The sequence below is a fragment of the Dendrobium catenatum genome, unplaced genomic scaffold, assembly GCF_001605985.2.
Source record: "Dendrobium catenatum unplaced genomic scaffold, ASM160598v2 fragScaff_scaffold_622, whole genome shotgun sequence".
NCBI lineage: Eukaryota > Viridiplantae > Streptophyta > Magnoliopsida > Asparagales > Orchidaceae > Dendrobium > Dendrobium catenatum.
The window spans coordinates 140,926-165,458 of record NW_021319084.1 but is presented as its reverse complement, the minus strand read 5'-3'; the positions used below and the strand labels follow the sequence as shown (position 1 = coordinate 165,458).

General features: G+C 33.2%; 2 protein-coding genes across 2 annotated transcripts in view; one reads left to right on the top strand and one right to left on the bottom strand.

Moving 5' to 3' along the window:
* The window catches only part of LOC110113602 (aquaporin SIP1-1), a 28,939-nt gene extending 26,559 nt beyond the window's left edge, over positions 1–2,380 (top strand). Inside the window, exon 3 of the mRNA XM_020846243.2 lies at positions 1,860–2,380. Coding sequence (XP_020701902.1) covers positions 1,860–2,018 — 159 coding nt within the window. The 3' untranslated portion in view covers positions 2,019–2,380. The remainder of the gene's footprint in view (positions 1–1,859) is intronic.
* A 3,565-nt stretch (positions 2,381–5,945) lies between these two features.
* Positions 5,946–9,044, bottom strand: LOC110113604. Its single transcript, XM_020846245.1, has 3 exons — positions 7,664–9,044; positions 6,513–7,195; positions 5,946–6,275 (listed from the first exon to the last, which is right to left on the bottom strand). The coding sequence occupies exons 1-3, from the start codon at positions 9,042–9,044 to the stop codon at positions 5,946–5,948; spliced, it is 2,394 nt and encodes a 797-aa protein (XP_020701904.1).
* Positions 9,045–24,533: the final 15,489 nt, after the last annotated feature.

Genomic DNA, 24,533 nt, shown 5'->3' with positions numbered 1-24,533 from the left:
AGGAACATATCATCAGTTTTTACAGTTCAGTTTGCCTTCATCAGCAGGGCAACAATGAATCTCTTATGCCACTCACTGACATAACAAGACAACTATCTGGCTCCATGTCCACTCCCTCACAAGACACCCTACACCTACTTGACCCCTCTTCAGCTCACCCAATGATTGAAAACTCATTAGATCGTTGACTTCACCCTCCCCCGGGGAGAGCGTGAGATCAAAAGGCGCCACATTGACCCTAGATTAGCGTGTAGCGTTTTATGGGCATTCATTCGTAGTCACATTTTCATCTTTTCTATGTAGTATTTCTTTTCCTACAACCCTCAAAATCCTGTAAATATAAGTGATGATAAATAGTTAAGAATTCAGACTTTGACTTTTTGGAGGCCTGCAATTTTTTTTTGGGCCTTGAGTTTATTCTTATACTTTTGATTGAGATAGTGAAGATCTACTGCCCTCTATTCTCTATCCTCCACTCTGCCCCTCTATTCTCTATTCTCTGCTCTTCTCCATTCTCCATTCTCGCCAACAAGTTCTCAAACTCACCAAGCGATCTGCTAGTAGGGTTTAGTATCATCTGCTGGACAAATTTGAACGCAACAATGCATATGCAATAGTTATATAATTAATCAAATTTAAACCACATCAGATAATAGTTTTTTAATAAATTTAATGGCACGTTCAATAATTGTCTGTTTCAATTATTTGAAAGAAAAAAAAAAAGCAAAGAAAGAAATAAGATAAATAATGACTAATATAAGAATACATAAAGAATCAAAGGATATAATCATGAGATTGAGTGACTATCTAGGGGTCAGTAGATAGATGTAGCCTGACCTGTGATAGAATGCGAAGATGAGAAATCGAGATATATTTTTTATATGAGTTTTATGAGCGAGAAGTGAAATAATATAAGAATAAATAAAAAATTAATGATATAATCATGAGATTGAGTAACTATGTAGAGACCACTAGATAGATGTAGCGTGAACTGTGATAGAATATGAAGATAAGAAATCAAGATATATTTTTGATATGAGATTTATGAGCGAGAAGTGAAATAATATAAATAATGAACTGATACAAGAATACATAAAAAATCAAGGATATAATCTTGAGTTTGAGTGACTATCTAAAGGCTAGTAGATAGATGTGCGTGAATTCACTGAATTGTGATAGAATGTGAAGATGAGAAATTGAAAGGAGTTTGAAGAAAACCAGTAAGAAACAGCTAGGTTTAGCTGGAGAGACTGCAGAATCATTGATCAACAGCTTAATGATTATAAGAAACAATGCGAAGCAAATGATCATGCTCAATTAATGGTCGATGCTAAATTGAAATTGAATCAAAATTTCATCATGAGCAAGTGCCGATTGCATGGGTGCTACGACACAACAAGACAGGGTGTGACACACATGCTTTATTGCAATCTTGCGCTTTGCAGGAAAGTGATGTGCAAAGCCCGCGCATAATATCGCTCTGCTCCTAAAACAAACCTTGAAGCGCTTTTAACAACAATGATTATACCTTTGACATTGGTTGCAATAGTAATACTTGTGATATATAGTTCTAAGTATAATTGTAGTTATAAACCTGTGATATTTGGTTACAATTATAATTGTTTAGTTGATAAATCTAAGAAAAACGGTCTTTCTTTTCCTTTTAAGATATATGGAAAGGGTATGCACCAAGCACGGGGGAAAAATTATTTGAATGTTTTAATTCAGTGGCTTGTGTTCTTCCCTTGGACTTCATTTCACATGTATTTTATAGATTTGGGAGACCAAGTTCATAGTATTTTTATTCCATTTTATATGATTATCGTGAATCATGTTTATCTTTGATCAATAAATTACAGGCATATGGCTGGGCATTTATCAAGAACCGCCACAACACGGTGGAGCAGTTTTATGTTTATTGGATTTGCCCCTTCATTGGCGCCATTTCAGCTGCGTGGTTTTTCAGAATCTTGTTCCCGCTGCCTTCTCCAAAGACCACGAAGGTCAAAAAGGCTTGAGCTCTTAGGCAAACATTATTAAAACGCTGGAATTCCTAAATATTCCAATAAACAGTTACGAAGTGTTATTTAAGTTTCATTTGGGACAGTTTTTTTATTGCTCTTAAAATAGCTTTTTAATACAAAAAATATTAAAAAGTTAATTTAAAAAGCATAAAAAAACTGTCCCAAATGAAGCATGTGTCTGTTTGTGTACTCGTATTTGGACTTTATTTGGCAGTATGCTACGTGGTTATCTATTAATTGTTCAAATTCTTCTAAAAACAACCGTGCGCTGTGTATTTTGACGGAGCATTTGCTTTACTGTGGCAATTATTCAGGCTTACAAATAAATTAAAATATGTGTATAAAGTGGTTTCTCATTAGTTGTAAATCGATTTTGTAGAAGAGGCAATTGAATATTTAGTAAAAGATCACATGCAGAATTCAAGTGGTATATGCTCTTTAGAACTGTGAAGTATGTCACTCGAGCTATTGTTTGGGAATTATGATATGCAAATTGCCCATTATATATAGCGTACCAATCAATGTATACAATCAGCATCGTATGATCAAGATAAACTTTCAGTTATTTTTTTAACTACATTATCAGATGGTACTGGTTGTTTTACACTAAGCGAATCATGAGCAGCCAAAAAATAGCTCTGGGCATGATTATGAAGACGATGCTCATGCTGGGATAATACCTAGCACCTGCAACATAGATATAATTTGTAACTCTGCAAGAACCACTTTTTGACTTGAAAGTGATGTGAAAATGAAATTTGCATACCTGCAGACGATTGGTGGGTACTTGTCTGGCTGAGTGGGACACGCTTTCTACCCGTTATTTTAACATTTCATGGTTTCCTGTATAAGGATTGGGACCTTATCTTCTCCTAACCATGTTTATTTTGTTGGTGATAATGGTATAGGTTTTTGGGGTTTGAGGTCTGCCTTGAGTTACATGTTGGATCTAAGTATTTGTGCATGGGTACTTTGACTCTAGTGACAAGTCTAGTTAGGCAGATAGAGCAGGGGAAGAAAAACGCTGAGTGCGAAAAGAGGAGGGTATTGGAATTCTCTCATTTCACAGAATAATGAAATTAGTAATAATATCCCAAATTGTCTTTAAACCCTTATTTATAAGATGAGAAAAGCCATAAGAGATGTTACACCTTGATAAATACTAAACAATTTACGATTTAACTACACTGAGATAAATAATAAATAATACTTGATTTAATTATTATAGATATTTAGACATGGCTTTGTGGCTATGCATGAATAACCATCTCTAATGTGGCTTTGAATGTCTTGACAAGCACTTGTGGTGGGATCTCTTAATAAGTGCTTCTAGGGCAAATGACATGGGTCACTAGCAAGTGCTCTGGGCAACTTTCACGAGTGAGTTCTTCTGAATTGGAACCTAGCATGACTAATAGGACTATTACTATGGGGTTGGTAGGTGTGCATATTCTATAGCTTTTTTATAAGGGTTCCTTTGAGAGATGAGTTGCCCCAACAGGGGTGAGCTTTCCTTTCAATTGAGTTCTTATGAGGTAAGTACCTCATGTCAAGACCAATTGAGAGGATATCCTCAGTAAAATATATCTAGGGTGTGTGCTTTCTTGGACGTGCTCCCTTGGGACGAGCTCTACTTAGGGCAGTGCCTATTCTTTCTGAGTATTGTTGGGTGAGTCCCCTCTAAGTAGAACACATCTTGGATGAGTGCACCTCTTGATAGAGTTCCTTTAATGCCAGCTTGGTTGATCCCTACAAGCTGCATGTACCAGCATAATGAGGTGTATATTTATTTCCTCAATTCTCTTGCTCTAATGGAGAGTGACTTGCAAAAGAAGAAGAGAATTACACAGAAAAATATTGATTATGTCCACTAATCTATTAAAAGGGAAGTAAATAAGAAAATTTTTTCATGTTTTAATTCCTATTTAGGGAAGAGTACTTGATCTAAAATTCGTATAATGATATTTATTCAAACTTTCTACTATCATTGTCTGTACATAGAGTTGAGGGATGTTGTTTGAATCACACTCTATAATTCTTTTTCTTTCTTGTCTTGCTACTTCATTTCACAAAACGATTGACCAAGTCTACATCTTTGAAGTTTGGCGACACTAAAAATCATAAATTACAGATAACCCATATACAAAATCATAAGGTAGTAGAGGAGGAGGAGTCGAAGTCGGACCAGACAGTTGAGGCAAAGAGGAAAGTAGTTTTTTGCTAGTCGAGTAATGCAAAAGCAGCTTGCTTCTTCAACTCTTAGTTTTGTCCTTAATTGATAGGTGCGTCTAGCACATCTCAAAAGTTGAGGAAGTTGGCATGTTTCCTATGGTAGTTGGGGCAAAGTTAAAAGTCATCGAGTCAACACCAAAGGTTGTTGACTCAACGCCAAAGGTAGTAGTGTCTTGGAAGCTCCATGATAGCTACCTATAATGAGCAAGATGTTTCCCCAACTAAGATTATCATACTTATGAAACTATTTAAAAATATTTGGTCAATACAAAATGCATGACTCTAATAGGGCGAGTGGAGGATGTGATATATTGGGAAGGGATAGTTCCATTTGAAGCTCCACCCAATAGGAGGAATATTGAGCCCTCCACAACCAAGTTTATTGCATTGTATATATATATATATAATAATAATAATAATAATAATAATAATAATACTTCACCTAAAATTTCCTTAACTCTTCTATTTCATTTACTTTTATTATTTAAGTGTCTAGCAAGCATTGAGTGGTCTAAGCGCTTAGGTCTCAGTGCCATCTGCACTAAAGGCTATATTGCGGTAAGCATGGCCTTTGAAGGAGCTCACCCTTTTCAAGGCTAAGTTCAAGAAAATGAAGTAGAGGATACTGGGTTTGGAGGCGACAGGCTCTTTTGTAACTCTAGGTGAGGGCATTCACTTGTTGTGCAAAGAGGTGTTTGATGTGAGGCCGAAAGTGGTGTCAATTCTATCCATATTTTTGAAGATTTTGATTTTGATTTTTTGTTGGATTTTTTTTGAACTGATTTTATTAGTTTAATCAAAATACAATTTTAATATTTGATAAAAGCATATTGTTATTGCAAGCATTAATAATTAAAATAGGTAAGTGATTGGGTAATAGCTGATCACTATTACTTTTATGATAATGTGTGTGTGTGAAATAAGTATGATTGGTTGACCCGTTGGTTTAAAATTAATATACCTGTACAAGATATTGGGTCAACAATTTTTCCTTTAAATATAATGGTTTGATGTTATCCTCTAGTGATTCACTTAATACAATGATATAATAATTGGGAGTTAATAAGAAGTTATTATTGTGTCGAAGGATGAGGAGTGACAACTCTATTTATTGAGCTAGTAATTACTGACTATTAATTTCTAAATACTAGAAAGATTTTGTGATAACCATAACTCCATATTGAATAAGATTACTTAAATACATGTTTCTGATTCATTGTTACTATTCGTCTAAAAGTTACTACACTGGTTTACTTTCGTATTATTTTAATATTATATTGATTACTATTATACTGTCATTATACTGTTTACTGATACTGCTACCAATTTTACAAACATTGATATTATTACTTCTACTAATTCATCCCCACTATTATTACTAGTGATTTATTTATCTATTGATAATTAGCACATTTGTTGAAGAAATTAGGAAGAGAAACAAGTTTCCAAGGAGAAGAAATTAGGAATGCCAAAACCCCATTTATTTAAAACTGACATTACCTCTTTCACTTTATTGCACCCAAAAATGACATGTTCAATGTTTTCCACTTCTTCACAACCTCTAGGACATTTATCATATCCTTGTAACCTTCTATAGCATAAAAAATGATAAGTTGGTATTGCATTCTTGAGAAGTCTCCACCAGAATAACTTGACTCTTTGGTTCAACTTTATTTTCTTGAATATATTCTAGGTTTTCTCCACTATTTTTTCAGAAACAGTGGTTTCAACTGCAAGAGCTGTAATAGATTTGCCTGAAAGTTTATGCATAAGCTCAACTTTGTCTTCACCATTTCTAATCTCAATGGAAAAGATAAGATCAATAAGATCATCCCCAAAGAACTTTTTCAGCTTCACCGTGTTCCAATTACCGTCATTTAAGAAATTTTCAACCATGATGCAGCTTCCTTTCGTGATGTTGACAAAAGTTGGCCAGTTGATAAAGCTTTTGTCTAAAACCCAAACATCTTCAAATGCATTGATATTCTTTCCATTCCCCACAGTCCATCTAATAATTGGCTTCAAGAATTTGTTTCCATTGCATATCAATCTCTAAGTAACAGATCCGTTTCTGCTGGTTGGCTGTCCTTCCATGAATCTTCCATACTTCGGGAACAAAAGCTTGTGCAAAAGAGATTATTCATTTTGAATATATCTCCAAGCTAATTTAGCCCTCAAAGTCCCTGCATGCTTATAGCAAGAATTGATGCCAAGTCCACCACAATCTCTCGGTCTGCACATAAGATTCCAACTAACATAATGCAGGCCTGCATTGCCATCACGCTTCCTCCATATGAATTCCTTGCAAATTTTATCAATTTCGTATAGAACTTTCTTAGGAACCATAGAATTGGCAGAGTGAAAAGTTGGGTATGTCAGTAATACTGATTTTACCAAGGTTATTCTCCCAGCTAAAGAGAATAGCTTACCACCCCAAACTCTAAGCATACTCATAGTTTTATCTAATAGAAATTGAAAGTCAGCTTTATGAAGCCTTCTTAGCACCACCTTGACTCCCAAATAACAGAATTCTTTAATCTCTCTCAAATTCATGATTCTACAAATCTTCTTTCTCCTTCTATTCTTCACTGAGAGTCCAAAGAGGACTCCAGATTTTTTCACATTCAGCTTTTGGCCTGTCCAACCGCAGAAGTCCACAAGAATCCCTTTGATAACTTTGATCGATTTGATCTGAGCATTAGAGAATATAATAATGTCGTCGGCATACAGTAAATGGGAAATCTTAGGCCCATTATTAGAAACTTCAACTCCTATAGAACTCCCTCTAGAACTGAAAACATTAGTAAGAAGTTGAGCACACATAACAAATAAAAAAGGGGATAGAGGGCATCCTTGCCGGAATCCACTTTTGGCTTCTATCCACTTAGAATAAGAACCATTAATGAGAAGAGAGATCTTAAATCCCGTGAAACATTCAACTATCAAATTAGAAAACATGATAGGAAATTTGAAGTATTCTAAAACTTTTACCAAAGTTTGCCATCCCATGTAGTCATAAGCTTGCTCCATATCTATTTTGAACGCAACCATTCCCTTGGAAGACTTGGAATGTTTAAATCTATGAAAAACTTCCCGTGCTACTATAATGTGATCAGAGAGAGATCTTCCTTTCAAAAAAGCTCCTTGTTCCAAAGAAATGATTTTTGGAATTATCAATAAGATTCTATTGAGAATCATTTTAGCCACTATTTTATAGACCAAATTACATAAGCTAATTGGTCTATAATTAGAAGGTGAAATCAGATTCTTTACCTTAGGAATCAACACAATATTAGTGGCTTTCTAATTTTCATTCATTTTACCATGCTTGAAGAAATGATTAACAGCTTCCCAAACATCAATTTTGATAATATTCCAATAATGCCTAAAAAAGGAATAAGACATACCATCCTTTCCAAGAGCAATGTTCCTCCCTAGTTTTTTGATCACTTCTTCTAATTCTTCAAACGAAAAATCCTTGCTAAGAACTTCTCTATCTTCATCATTCAACGATGCAATGGAATAAGGCCAATTGTCTATAACACAATTCCTCCCCACCCATTTGTTGCTGAAATACCGAAAGATCACATCCTCTATCTGTTTTTGGTCTTCAGCCATTGCTCCTTGCTCATCCTTGATTTTATGAATAAAGTTTGTATTCATCCTCCCACTAGCATATGATTGAAAGAACATAGAATTTGTGTCTCCATCCACCAACCACTTGACTTTTGCTCTTTGCTTCCACCATGAATCAAGTCTAGACATTACAGAATTTAACTCTTCCATCTTTGCCTTGAGTAACCAATGAACTTCTTCTTTGTTATTTCCTCTTTCAGATTCAGATTCCTGTAGTTTCAAAACTTCAGCTTTCAGATCTTCCTTGGCTAGATTTAGAGCCTTGAACTTATTTTTACTCCAGTAATGTAAGTTCTTTAACATCCTTTTAAGTTTTTGATTTGAAACATGAGGAGGATCAACCAATGTTTTCTTCTTCCAAGAATTCTTTACAACACCAACTGAAGACGGTAAAGAGGTCCATACTTCTTCGAACTTCAATACTTTTCTGCTAGGAGAAATGAATTTTAACAGATTTAGTAATATCGGACAGTGGTCCGAAGCCATCCTTGCCAAATGCCTCACCATTAGTCTATGAGAAGAGTTCAATGCCGCTAAATTGACCAGACATTTATCCAGCTTTTCAAGAATTTTCTCTGCACCTTTTTTATTATTGCTCCAAGTAAACTTTGGACCAACTTCAGCCACCTCGTGCAAATTGTTGTATATAATAATAGACTTCATTTCCTTCGTTCCCATGCCAAAAACAAAGTCTCTCCCTCCTTTCTTCTCTTCCTTAGACAGTAGACAGTTGAAATCTCCCCCTAAAATGATTGGGAAATCATTAGTCAAATGATGCTCCAATCTCTCCCATAACCTCCTCCTCTTGTAAATATCCTTATTTCCATAAATTGTAGCAATTCTCCAGGTGCCCCTATTGAATACATTAAGATTTCCAATAAGAAACTGGTTTGAAGATTCCAGCATATTAAAAGTGGCCATATCCTTTTTCCAAATAACAAGAATTCCTCCAGAGAGTCCTTCCGAAGGAACTTGACAGAAGTCCCAACCTTCGCCAACTAAGGAACTTACAATTTTTCCATCCACAACAGTGAGCTTAGTCTCAACTAAGCCAAGAAAGAAAACTCCAAATTCTTTAATGAAATCTTTTGCATAAAGAGAAGCTTTTACCTTCCTAGCTCCTCTACAGTTCCAAAAACCAATGGACGACATTAAAGATTTAAGGGGAAGAGGTTCCCCGCCCTTGATTTTACCTCACCTTCCAATTTCCGGCTCCTTGTATTCAGTTTGATAGGTCCTAAGCCTTTTAACTGCTTAGTCCCCTTCTTCCTTGTCTTGCTTGATTCTTCTTCTGATAAGTTGAAATTATCCTCTATAAGATCTCTACTTGTACCTTCTTCATTAACTCCTTTAGAAGTAATCTCTGAGTTAACAATCACTTCAGTTACTTTATCTGCATCTTCAAGAATTTCACCCTCTTCCTCTAAGTTGATCAATGCATCAAATTGATTAGAATTATAGATTTTTCCAATAGCTAATGAACAGCTATTAAAACTTTTTCCTTTTTCCGGAATTTCCTTTTCTTCATCTTGATTGCTGGATACCAGCAGCTCCTCTTTTGAATTTGTTATTTCCTCTTCAAGATTTCTTTGGTTCCCGGCAAAGGAACATCTGAATTGACTTCACCATTAGCTTCTAGGACTTTCTTTTCTGGAACTTTCTGCCTAGTTATGTTGCTTTGCAATTTGTAATTTCTACCTCTCTTATTTCCATAGTTAACATGCACCCATGGGCCATAGATTTACTAAAAATCTGTCCAGGTACCTCCTTGCTCACCTGGCAGAATTTCTCCAAGTGTCCAATCTTCCCACATTTGAAGCAAATGATTGGTATTTTTTCATAACATACTTTTTGATAGAATTTCCCAAGTGCTCCTTCTACCCAAACTCCTAGAGGTAGTTTGCCTTCAAGACTAATTCTAACACAAAGTCTTGCATATTCACGCCTCCCCCATTGAAACATATTCTCATAGATCAAAAAAGGTACTCTAACCTTCGAAGCTATCCTGCAAACATTAATCCTATCCCAACATTGCAAAGGGAGGTTTGGAAGTCTAATCCAAACGGGAGCCGTAATCCCCTTTAGTGAGGAAGGATTACATTCCGGTGACCATTTGTCCAAACAAATAATACAACCGTTCACAAACCAGGGGCCATTGTTTAAAATAGATTCCATAGCTTCTAGTTCTTCAAATGCACAAAGAACCCATCCACCTCCTAGTAGAGTCATATGGAATCTACCAAATATGTTCCATTGTTTCTTTAGTTTCGCACCAATAACATGATAAGGAACCATTTCGCCAAACACCTTGACGACCAAAGCCTTCTTCAGTCTACCAAAATTCTCCAACTCATTTTGTTGATGAAGTTTAACGGCACCGTCTTCAGCAAATTCATTCCCATAATCAAAATCAACAATTTTGAAATTAGGATTGGATTTCCATACATTTACCATAGTTTTGATCGATAGAGGGGGATATGCAGCATCCAGATTTTCTTTATCAATACAATTTCCCAACATTGCCGATTCACATTCCCTGACCCTCTCCAGATCTTCATTCTTCTTGTGTTCTTCATCAACTTCTCCCCCTTTATTGGGAATAACAAAAGTTAAATCAATTTTTTTAATCAGAGGAGCACTAATCATTGCCATGACCATCTTCATTCCAGAAGTTCTTCCATCACCCATTAAACATTCATTTTCCAGATCTCCCCTATCTTCACCGGTAGCAGCAATCTCATAACAATAAGATTTCTTCTGAGAAATGTTTTTATCATCGATCACAATACCTTTCCCTTTGCCAACACATTCAGAAATTATTTTTGGAGCTTGATAACCGCCTTCATTGATCACTAGAGGTTTAGCAGATTTAAACCTCAAATTAGCCACTTTATTGAACAACTTATTAGCATCTCCAAAAGCTGGAGGTGAAACACCATTTTTATTTCGAGACAATAATTTGATCGAAGACGTAGCTGAGAAGCGACTATCACCGGTGCCGGAAGAAGTACGGCGACCTTCCGTCGCCATTAGTGGCGGACAAAAATTGCGGGAAACCAAAATTTCAAAATCCCGTTGAAAACTCTATCTCACGCGAAAAGTGGAGCTTCTCTCTCTTCCAAAAAATACCAATTTTATTAGATTTTATTCCTGGATGTTCTACTATTTCATATATTTGGCTACTTCTACACTGCACAGATTCTTTACTATTATGAATTGACTAATGACATCCATAATATATTTTTTTTGTGTTTCGAGTTTAATTGTAGGATTTAGTGACTTTTTGGGCTTTTTAGCTCCTTATATGAGGTTCTTATTAATTTAAGGTCTGCAAAAGGGCCAGGACTTTGAACGGTGAGGTGGATTGATCTTCAGTTCTCCTTTTGATTTTTTTTATATTTATTTTATTCATTAATAGTTAGGAGCTTGAGATGGATTATGGATAGTAAGTGATCTTCTAGCTATTGTAAATATTATTTTAGTGAATAAATAGTGAAATATATTGATGTATAAAATTTTAGTTATTTTTACTAGATTAATTTATATTGATAATTTATAGATGATCTGATAAATAATTGAAAAATAACTAAAATATATAATTCTTCTAAATTTGTTATAGGGCATGATTGAGCCATACTTTATTTCATTACATATTTGCAATAAAAGCATTTAAGCATGGGTACAACTAATTCCCTTTCATTCACGTGAGGATGAGATACTTGGTTAGTAAGGTGAGGGATTGGATGGACAAGATCAACTTTGTGAAGTAAAAAATATCATGAATAATTCTAACCAAGCCTTTCATGCCCCACGATTAAATGGAAGAATGAAATCCTAATCCTAGTTATCTTATCCTCAGTATATGACTGACTAGAGCCAACTGAATATCCCAAAAGGAAATGAACAATATAAATAGATATTCATAATTTATTTCACATATTTATTTCAAAAGAATTCTATATAAATAATCCAACAAAATACTTTGTATATCAATACGTAAGTGATTGGACTAAGAAAATACCGTTTAGTTGAACTACCTTCTGAACGACTTTACCTTAAAAACTTCTGCTTAGTTGGACTTTTCACTTTTCTCTAAATAAGATATATTTTATAGAGTAAGAAATAACTTGATTAGTAGGTTGTTTAAATCCTATTAAGGAAATTAATGTCCACATTTGTAGTCATATAAATAAAAGTTTCCCAAATTATTCATATAACATTTATAAATGTATAGAGAATAACTTTATCATTCATGAAACATTAAAATTGGGTTTTCTTATACTTATGTGTTTATATTTATTGAAAGGGTGAAATGCATTTCTTAAATTTTGTTATGTGTCAGAAACATAAGAGCGAACAATTTAGGCATCACTTGAACTTGCTTGTTAACATCAGAAATATTAACTTTACCTACAACAAAACTTAACTTTGAACATAAGTGTTAATATAAATTACTTAATGAATTTGTAATGTAGTATATGAAAAATATGATATGCACATGTCCTATTACTTAATTATAACTCTATTTTCACTTATGCCTCCCTTGGTCAATCCACAATGGTAAAAGATAGATGGAGTATACAAAGCCTGATTCTCCTTAAAACTCCACCTTCACTTAAAACTCTCTTGATCATCTCGCCTTTGCATGAGGCAGATGGAGGAACAAAGACAAAAAAGAATAGGGTAGAACAAAAATAAAGAGATGTAAGGGCCTTTATAACATTACCTGTAATGCACTTGAACATCTCTCATATAAAAACTTCCATTCTATGAGCATGATATGCATGTGCAAACATTAAGATAGCTAACATATATATACAACATTTATTATGAACATGAATAAGCATGAATTAACACATGCATGATATTTTAAGAAGTAACTCATGTGAAATCTACTTACATACTTAACATTTTCCATTTTTTAAAATTCTTCATAAGGGATATTTAAAATATTATTTTAAAGAATTTTGTTAATTGTATTCAATGCTTGAAATGCCACATACATCATAAAATGCCCATTTATATAGAAACAATTAAATAGTAAAAATTAACTCTCTTCATGTTAAAAGGTTCAAAATGGAGTATTTTATAATATACAAAAAATCATATGGTGGAAAGTTTCTTAAACCTAAGAAAATAACATTTTATTCCAAATTTACTCATAAAAATATCTAAATGGAAATAAAAAAATAGGGTTTTGGGAGCCTCTCTTGAGCAATACATTTTCCTTAACATGCCCAGTTGATTAAATTTTGTACTATGGCATTTGAAACCTAGCCTTTTTTTTCTTTCTCCTCTCATTCTTTTCTTTTCCTTCTCTAACAATTGAATATGTGATAAGGGTTTTAGAAAATGATTTTAGATATTTAAATATATAAATGTCATTTGTGATGTAGCATTACAATACTCCCTCGAATATTCTAAATACTTCTAACTAAGGAGCACAGTGTCGCAATACCCTCACCAATGCCATAAGACTCCTAATAACATTACCCCAAGATAGAGAGGATAGAACTATAGCATAACCATGTATAGTGTCATTATGCTCCCTTGCTAAATTTTTCTTAAAATAATAGGGAAACACCATATTGATGCCATGAACAGCATCACAATGCTCTAAAGAGGCTTTTCCCCTTGAATTTTCTACTATTTTTTAAAATAATATCAAACTCTTCTAAAATTCAATAAGCATTTAATAATTTGAAATCTCACAGACACTAAATATATGTAAGGGCACACAGGAATTCTTATTAAGTTTGAAGTGAGTTGACTTGTTTCTGTAGCAACAAATATTATGAAGCCGATCCACTTTGTCAATGAGAATATTGTCTAAAGATATTTGAGTTGGATGGGAAGAATTATAAGGCCACCATAGCTTGAAAGGATGGTTTTGTAGGTTTCCATCCAAGATACGTTGTCAACCTTGTGGGAGAACCCATATAATGTGACACAACTTCTTTCTCTTTTTACTTACCATTTTTTATGATAGTTCTCATATGAATATCCTTCAAGAAGGATAAAAATATACAACAACCTCACAAACCCTAAGGTTCTCAAATAATTATGCCTCAAATAACCCAATGGTGAGGGAGAGAAGAGGAAGAAGAAGAAGAGGGCTATTGTGTCCATATCCACATTATGCTAATTAGCCAACAATTCAGCTCAACTACTATTACATGTAGCCCCCCTTTACTCCATTCCTTCAATGCCAATCATTTCTAGTTTTTCTTCTTCTATCATGCTCCAATATCCAAGGAAGAATTGACCCTAACTTAACCTAACTCAACCTCAATCTTTAGTCAACTAGAGACGACTAATCATCAAATATATAATAATAAAATAAAAGATATAAAAACATTATATGATTCATTTCTTACCAAAATATTTCTTTATATTTTTCTATAAGAAGCTTAAGACTTAAAAAAAATTAAATAAATTAGACTACAAAATAATACCTTTATGCTTATTATCTCTAATAGAACTCAACCCGATCAACTATCTCAATCTACTCAGTTGAACCTTTCCCTTTTCCTAAAAAAATAAACATTAATTGGGAAGAGAAACTAAGTTTCTCAGTATGCCACATATTCTTTAAATAAATAGTATAAGGAAAGAACTAAAAAAAAAAATCCATCTATTCAATAAACTACTTGTCTATGAAATTTCAATACTTTTATAGTGTTCTTAATTATAACATGGATTATTTAAATCACAAGAAGAATTTGAGTTTTAGTAGTAGTAAGTGATCCTAAACTTAAAATTTATTTAGCAATCCTCATACTTGAACATGTAGATGTCAATGATATAATTTGTTTCACTTGCAGTTATAAGTGTCAATAACTTAACTTATTTCACTTGTACTTGTAAATGTCAATAACATAACTTATTTCACTTCTAATTAACTTGGACATAAAGCATATCATTTATGCAAATATAAAACATTTCATTTAAATGCACTTATATAAATATGAATTTATGCACATGTCTTAATGCCTGCTTGTAACTCTACTTCCACTTGATCAAATCTCACATCCATGTAAGATATATGGAGTCATACTTGATCCCCCTTATAAATCCACATATATTAGGACTCAACTTGATCATCTCAATCCTATACATGATAGAAGGATAACTACATAAAAATGAACATGTAAAGGCCCTTAAAGCATTGGTCGAATGGAAGAGAGAGAAGATCCGGTTTTCTCGTTGGAGACGATTTTTGAAATCAAGATTCTAGGGTTTTCAACGAACCCGTTGATGGCGTCGGAGGATCACATGCCTCCTCTGGCCGGTGGCCCACTCAAATTTTGTCATCCACCCCCTCATCTAGGAAGATTACGCATCACAATTCAGTCTCGTCTCCGCCGGCATTTGGAGACATTGGCTATGAGAAGGATAGTAAGTATTGGTCTACTAAGGATTGTCCTCTGGTGATTAATGAAGGAGGTTTGGTTGTTAAGATTTTTTTTTTTTGAATGTATTGGAAAGGGTAAAAATATCCTTATTGATAATGAATTTAAACTCAATTCAAATGAGGTTTGTGTAGTTGACACGAATCTCCTTACTGGTAAATCAATCCAATCTGCTAAGTGCATGCCAACTTCTTGTGATAATGCGGCTGTAACGACTGTGAGAGATTCAAAGGAAGATCAAAATTCAACTATGAATCCCCTGATTACTGATATCAGGAAAATGAAGAAATAGAAGTTGTCATTAATCAGCAAAATGGCATAAACCAGAAAGCTAGTCTATTTACTGTTCGTGAATGTGTCTGTGGAGTTTTGGGTAACTGTGACAAAATTACTATTGTTGCTGAGGCTTCTAAGCCAGTAAATGTGATTTCTGGTACAAATGCTTGGAATAAGAAATCAAATATCAGAGTCTCAGAGTTAAACTATGTAAAAGATTTTGTGGAATAAGATGGTGTAGTTAAACTGCATTTAAAAAAGGAGTTGGACAATTCTAACAAATTAAAGAAATCCCTGGTGATTAAGATTTTTGGAGACAATGTTCCCTTGCATATTATAAACCTTGAATTGAGAAGGAAATGGAGCAGGTATGGGAAATTTCACTTAACTCAACTAGGTTTGGGTTGGGTCCTTTGTGCTTTTGAAGATCCTGAAATCTTGGAGGAAATTATAGCTTCAAGTCCATGGTATGTTAACGACAATATTGTGGGGATGGATAGATGGTCAGCAGCTTTCTCTCCATCTTCATTCAAAGGTCTCATGGCTCCAATAAGGATCCGGATGCCACATCCCAACCTTCCTCGCCAATGTTGGGATGAAGTTAATATTTGTAGAATATCTTCCATGGTGAGCACTCCATACTTGATTGACAGGAACTTGTTCCAATGTAGTAGAAGGGAACTCGCAAGGGTTTGTGTGCGAATCAAACTTGATGAAAAATTACCTTTGGAAGTATGGGTTGAAGGTAATTTGGGTAAATTTTATCAAAGCATAGAATATGAAAGATTACCCACCTTCTGTTTCATTTGTGGAAAGCTTGGGCATCTAAAAGAAGAATGTTTGAGAAAGGTTTTAGTAAGTAACCAAATAAAGTCAGCTGTGGAAGATCAAGCAAGCGAAGATATATTGGTTGAAGCTATCAAAGGGAAAGACTTAGTATCAAAATCTCATGCTAGCAATGTAGATAATGGAAATGGATATGGCCCGTGGATTCATGTTGAATACAAGAAGAAGAAAATTCATGGAGTAGCAAATAAAGCACCATTATGTAAAAAAGGAGGAAGATTTCCAGAAGAAGTTAATGATGCAGTTATAAATGACTTGGTGGTTCTCAGTTCTAATAATTCAAGTGAACCTGGCAGGGATAAAGGCAATTTGGAATCTACAATAATTGATCCAGTAAAAGATACAGATGGTGGGAAGATAAAATCTCCTTTGAAAGGAACTGCCAGCAATACTAGAGTGAATTATCAGAGTGACAACAAATTTGAAGCTTTGAAGGACTTCACTGAGGAAGGGGAGATTCTAGAAGAAGTATTGCCTCCTGACAAACAAATTCTTATAAGGGATGTAATTCATGAAGAAATGCTGAATCATTTAGTTCAGTCCAATGCAGAACCAAGAGGTATTGATGGTAATTCTTCAACAATTAAGAAAAAGGGTGTGAAACAATTGAAAGGTCTAGACCCAATAAATATGATAACTAGAAATAGAAGACAGGATGGCGAAGACAAGGAGAAAGGCAGGAGTTTTTCCCCACTTATCCAAAAAATGAATTCTTTATTTCTTTGGAATTGTAGAGGAGACAAGAAAACAAAGGCTTCTCTATACCTTAAAAAAGTGGTGAAAGATCATAAAGTTTTTTTTATTGGGCTATTGGAGACCAAATTGTCCTCTATTGATAGTAAAGATGTGGAGTCTTTGATCGATATTGGATGGGAATTCTGTTATGTTCCATCAGCTGGGTTATCAGGAGGGATATTGGTGATGTGGAAGAGCAGATTGGCTACTTTCAGCAGGATTGATTCTTCTTCCCAATTTATTATAGGAGATCTGGAAATTCCTCTCATTGGTAATTGGAGGATAGATACAACTTATGTCAGTAAAGATGTTTACAGAAGAAGAGAACTTTGGAATGGGTTGGAACCTCACATCACTCCTGATTTGCCTATGGTCATTGGTGGGGATTTTAACTGCTTGCTGTCCAAAAAAGAGAAGAAAAGAGGTAGGAAATTTTTGTTTTCTATGGGGCCTAAAGATATAAAATCTTTCATGACATCTAATGATCTTTAAGAACTTAAATATGTGGGTCCTATATTTACTTGGAGAAACAATAAGAAAGGACTGGACTGGATCATGGAAAGACTTGACAGAATGATTATCAACTTAAATCAGCATCTAGTGGTCAAGCATCTTCCTAGGATCGCTTCGGATCACTGTCCCATACTACTAAATTTATTCAAATCATCTCCTAATATCAGAAGATCTATTAAATTTGAGGATGTCTGGGCTTCTTACTTGGCATCCTATGCTGTTGTGAATAATGCTTGGAACAAGATGGACACTGGCTCAACTTCTGATATCCTTAATTCTAAAATGAAAACAACTCTGAAATCGCTATTTTTTTGGAGCAGGGCAAAGCATAAAAATTTGAACCAGTTGAAGGAAAATCTCAAAATGGAAGTTTTACAGCTTCAAGCGAAGGAAGCAGAGGATGACATACTATATTCTAATGATATCTGCTTGTTAAAATTCAAAATTGACTAGCTGAATTCTACTTTGGCTCGATTAAGTACTTGGTGGAAACAACATGCAAAGGTAAAATGGATGGCTGAAGGTGATTAGAATTCTAAATTATTTCACTCATTTGCTAGTGCTAGAAAAAAATTCAAATTTCATTTCTTGTATTAAGGATGAAAATGGGAATATGGTGGAGGAGAAAAACTAGAATGAAGAAGTTTTAATTCAATTCTTCAAAAATAAATGGTGTGAAAGAAATTGTTTACTGGAAGGGTGGCCAAAAAAAATGCAAGTCCTGGAAGATGAAGAAAGAACTCTGCTCAGCAAAGATTTCTCTATCGATGAAGTGGAAAAAGCTATAAAAGAAACTACAGGATTCATTGCTCCAGGCGAACATGGAATTTCGTATTCATTTCTGAAGAGCTACTGGTCCATAATAAAACATGATTTATGGAATGCAATCCAGTTATTTTTTCTAACAATGGAAATGAATGTTAATTGGAAAAAAACATACATTATGTTAATCCCCAAAATCAACAATCTGAAATCAGCAGCTAATTACAGACCAATTAGTCTTTGTAATACGGTTTACAAATTAGTTTCCAAAGTTCTTCTCAATAGACTTAATGATTTCATTCCAAAACTGATTTCTTTGGAGCAAGCGGCCTTTATCAAAGGAAGGGCGCTTTATGATCATGTTCTAATTGCTCAAGAACTATTCCACAAATTCAGATATTCCAAAGCTACTAAAGGATTCGTCTCCATCAAATTAGATATGGAACACGCCTATGATTCTATGGGGTGGCCGACTCTATGTAAAGTACTAGATTACTTTGGATTTCCAATGTTCTTTTCTAAGCTTATCATGGAGAGTGTTCAAAATCCTTCTTTTGCTATTTTAATCAATGGAAATCCTTCTACTTGGATCAAGGATAGTAGTGGTTTTAGACAGGGATGTCCCTTGTCTCCTTACCTATTTATCTAATGTTCTCAGTTACTGTTTAATGCTATTATGGAAATGGAAGCTATTGGAATTCGGGTGAGCTGCAATAGCCCAAGGATTTCACATTTTCTTTATGCAGATGATGTCATTATTTTTGTTGAAGCAAAAATTAATAATGTGAAGATGATCAAGGGCATTATAAGGAGGTATTGTAACTGGACCGGGAAAAAAGTAAACACAAACAAATCTGGTATGTTATTTGGAAAAGCTGTCAATACAAGAAATAAGAAGAAGATTAAAAGTATCATGGGTTATAAAGAGGTTAAAGTGTTATGTTATCTTGGTACTAAAATGACATTAAGAAGAGTATCCAAGGTGGACTTTCATTTCATTATTGATAATGTTCTAAAGAAACTGAACAATTGGGGATCTAGATTTATGTCTTTGGCAAGCAAAATTACTTTGGTTAGATTGGTAATCCTTTCTATACCCTCTTTTCATTCAACTATTTCACTAATTCCAAAAAAAATTCTTGAAGAGATTGAAAAATTATGCCATAATTTTATCTGGAATAAAATTGATAATGGGCACGGCTTACTTTATGTTAGCTGGAAAAAATTATGTGAGCCAATTGAGAATGGTGGCAGCGGACTTCATTCTTGTTCTAACAAAGTGGGTCCTCTAAGAGCTAAACCAGCTTGGAGGTATTTGAAAGATGAAGAATCATTATTGCATAAAATGCTTTATCCAAAATATGGCTCTTGCTGGAATGCTGGAAGCAGGAACAAATCAGTTTTGGTGGCTTGGAAGTTAATTAAGGATGGAAGCAAACACCTTAAATCAATTATGAGGTGGAACATAGCTAACGGGAAATCTGTTGGTGTTCTTGAAGACACATGGATTTTGGATAAATGTCTCAATAAATGGCCTACATTTGTAAACTTTCAAGTGGAAATGAAAGAGTATTTTACAATGGATAAATTTATATCGGGAGAACACTAGAATATTTCAGAATTGGAGAAATTCTTCGGTATTGAACTTATGAATCTGATTTGTAAGGTTCAAATTAAGCCTGATCTTGTTGAAGATAAATTAGAGCTAACGCATATGGAATCAGGTAAAACCATTACCTCAATAGCTACATCTTATAATGCTCAACAAGTATCTGAGATCAGTAGATGGAATTGGCTGAAGAAATCTAGCTGAATGCTCGTGTGGAAAATTTCTTGTGGAGGGTATTGAACAATGCTTTGCCTACTAATTCCTTTCTATCATATAGAAGATTACAAAGGATGGAATATTGCCCAAGAGGATGCAATGTAGAGGAGAATATTGATCATGTGGCTTGTAAATGCTTGAAGATCAATGAAGTAATTGAACACCTAAATAGTTGGGGATTTGCTGTTCCGTCTTTTTCCTCTGAGGAAACTTATAATTGGCTGGAAAGCCAAAATGTTTTCTTATCCAATTTGTTATGCAACGTCATTTACTTCATTTGGAAGTAGAGAAATGAACTTTTTCATGGAAAGAAGGAAAGGAGATAGGTTTACATAACAGCTGAGGTGATTGCATATGTAGGAGTTACTAAGTCTCCTAATTATACCTCTACGGGCCAGTTGAGTACTAATCAGCTTATGCTGTTGGAAGATCGTTGGTACTCTCCTCCACCCGATTGGATCAAGGTAAATATAGATGCAGCTTTATTTTCTTCTTACAAAGGAGGTATCGGTGGAATGGTCAGAGATCATAAAGGTAGGATGCTAGCAGCTTTTGGCAAACTCTATACTCAGTGGGATATTACCTACCTGGAGCTTCTTGCCATAACATCTATTCAAGATGTTATCAAAGATTGGAGGCATGAATACAAAGGAATCATCATAGAGAGCGACAATGCAAATGTCATCAAGTTCATACATAAAGCTCTCAAAAGAGGAGGAAAAGGTATTAAAAACTTTTCTTTTAAAGATGATTTCAATTTTATTATTTTTAATTGCATTAAGAGAGATTGTAATAAGTTAGCAGACTTATGTGCTAACTTTGGGGTTTTTTCTTCTTTTTGGTGGGATGATTTGCTTCTTGATAAGGTTCCTCCTTCATTTGTTAATATGTTGAAGGAGGAATCTTTAGCTTGCTCTTAGTAGGCTCTTGCTCTTTTTGTTTTCCTTTCTCTAGTTTATAATGCAATATTGCTTTTTTTAAAAAAAAAAGGCCCTTAAAGCATAACTTGTACTTAAAATTGATCATCTCCCACAAGTAACATCCACCATATGCAATGCAATTTCACATATGAGGAAGAACATGAAATAAACATGAATATTATAATATATATAACAAACTTATAAAATATACTTAAATGTGCGGACAAATGTTATGAATCTTGCTACATGATTTGCTTTAAAATATTTTATAGTCAAATATACATAGATTAACATTATACCATCCCGATGGACAAAATCATATTTCACTATCAATTTGGAAAGAGACACTCATAATTTATTTTCATAATTAAATGCATCATAAGAAATATTAAATTTATCCCTAAGGATAAAAAGAATATTCACTTATTATTTTAATCATGAAACTAAATAAACGAAATTATTTTCATAATAAAACATTATAAGAAATATTCAATTCTTCCCTAAGGGTAAAAGGAGTATTCACTTATCATTTTAATCATGAAACAAAATCAATAAATTTATTTTTATAATCAAATAGAATAAAGGATATTCAATTCATCCCTAAGGATAAAAAGAATAGTCACTTATCTCTTTGATTATGAAACTAAAATAATGTTTAAAGATAGGTCAACGTTCATAAAATTTTCTACTATCTTAGAAAGGACCTAAAATAGAGTTTATTAGACTTTCTATAAGGGAAAGCCCCTATATTTTATTAGATCTCCTAAGTGAATACTCTTGATTAAAGTGAAGGGTAAAGTTTTCAAATTCATATAGATTTAAAGATAGATTTGGGCTATCAATATTTCAATATATACTTGCTTTAGATTGTAAAATTTGATTTAGAATTGGATGGGAAGGATGTGTAGAGACTGAGGGGTGTATTCAATTTAGACTTATAATTGCCTGAAGTGAGCTGTCAATTAACAATGCTTAGCACATTTAATCAGTGTATGAATGTAGTATAAGATAGGCTTTATCCTTGAAATCAATGAATTATAATTAAAAAAATTATAATAAAAACTTCATAATACGTACATGATCTCATAATGAAATGATGTTTGGATGATAATGTATAAATAAAAATTTTTATTTATTTATAATTTCTAAGAGTACAACTAAGGGTCTGTTGTAAAATAAAGGTGACTAGGTTCTACCAATAATAAGCTTAGACTTCTATTTCTATATAATATAGATTTGAATATAATTATTTATTTTAGTCTTCAATCTTCTAGCTTATGGATATTCTATAGTATTCAAAATATAATAATCCTCAAAAGGAGAAGGATCATTTCTTTTTGGAAAATTTACATGCATATAAATAATCATCTTCAAATCTTTTATAACTCTTGACACCTCACAACTCAATATAGCTATACAAGAATATAAAATATTTATATTTTTATTTATATTTATATTTTACTTTAAATCATTACCTATATTCATTCCACTTTCATAAGAATATATAAGAGAGAAATTCATATATAAAAGAAATATACATATGCAATGTAGTGTGAGTGTATACAGAAAAGTAAAGCAGCCTAAAAACCTACTCCAATTGTGCACTAATATAAATATAAATATTACATCATGAGTATAGAAAAATAATATTTTGAATATGAGTACCCTATAGGAAAAAAACTAAAAAAAACTATATTAAATTGTTGGCCTAGCTTAGCCTATAGTTGGACGTGTTAGCCAACCATCTAAGTGTGCATATAAGGTTGAGCGGTTTGGATAGGTCCTAGGCATTATTTGTTTGAAGTTATCTATAATTGAATTGGTTTATTTAAGGTCATTGATAGGTGTTTTGAATTTAAGTTTTAATATTCTATAAGTTTTGATTTTTTTTAATTGTTGAAGTTGTTTAACTTTAAGTTTTGTAGAACATAGAGCTCAATAACTTCTTAATGATAAAAAGTTATTTATTTTTAAGTCCTAAGCGTATATTTATAATGATGTCAATCCTCCAAAAATATGGTAGATAGGATACATAAGAAACTAGTATTTTAATTAAGTATTTTAGTCCTCAAAGCTTTGTAATCTTATACACCTTTGCCTTCCTAAAAATAGTCAAGCATAGGGGTAAGAAAGCTTTAATGTCTATGCATTTTATTATTTATTTTTAAATAATTTTATTCATTGATTAATAATTTACAAAATTTAAATTTAATATTTATATTATTTCAATTAATTTATGGTGTTGTCACAACAGGTAGGAGGACAAAAACCTCCTTAGGATATATTTTTGATTTATATTGAATTATAGAATTTTTATATTTTTCTTAAATATTAGACCAAATTATAAGTTCAATGCCTTTGAATTTATGTAATTTGGAGTTTTATATAATTATTTATGATTTTTATAAATTCAACATATTTTAATGATTTAATTAATTATTTAATTAGTGAGTATTTCTTATTTTGGTACCAAATCAACTCTAAATCTCTTAAATCATTCTCAAATGTTGTTGATGACTCCTAAAGATGATTATAAGTGTTTTAAATTATTTTGCAATTACATAATTTTTTTATTATTTAATTTATTTAATTATTATATTTTCTTGATATTCAAATTACTTTTTATTTTGAATGAATTTTAAGTGGAATTTAATTTTTTTGTTATGCTTTTAATCTTAGTAGTATGTCACTTTGAATGTATTTACTAGATTTAATTTTGATTTATTATAAATTAATAAAAATTTTGGGTCAATTATGTGTGCCAATCTTTGGTTCACAAATTGACAGGCCAAATAAACCTCAAATATTATGAAAATTGAAATCCAAGGGTAGACGACACAATGTGCATCTACTTCTAGGAAATTTTATTATGATACATGAAAGTGCTTTGATACCACTTGAAAGTTTGTCAGGGATGTTAAGCCCTTATGAATGAGTACCAAGACTAACCAAGAGGGGGGTGAATTGGATATTTTAAATCTTCTTTGACTAAAAGAAAATTCTTTTTATATCTTGCAGCAAAAATAAAATAAATTAATAATAAAAAGATTAATTAAAGATTTTACCCAAGTAGTTAAATATAATAAAATTAAAATATAGAAATAATAAAGGAAAGAATACACCAGATTTATAGTGGTGTGGTTCAACTTGACCTACGGCCACTCCTCAGAGGCACCCTATGAATATTGCACTAAACCTTTAGTCACTCTCCTTTAGCCCCCATAGTTAGACGGAGAAGCCCTTAAAAAACCACTTTCACCTTCCATGATGTGGCAGAGCAATCGGGTCTTTTGACACCAAAGAGATATTCTTCTTCCCAAAACATCCCTCAAGATGAACCTTCAATCCGATG

Excerpts from the sequence above, each read along its gene's own strand:
- LOC110113604 (XM_020846245.1), bottom strand. The coding sequence starts at position 9,044 with ATGTCGTCCATTGGTTTTTGGAACTGTAGAGGAGCTAGGAAGGTAAAA. Across the intron at positions 7,196-7,663 it reads CATTGCTCTTGGAAAGGATG|TTGAATGTTTCACGGGATTT; the intron begins GTATGTCTTATT and ends CTAATTTGATAG. Across the intron at positions 6,276-6,512 it reads GCAATGCAGGCCTGCATTAT|CCAATTATTAGATGGACTGT; the intron begins GTTAGTTGGAAT and ends AAATTCTTGAAG.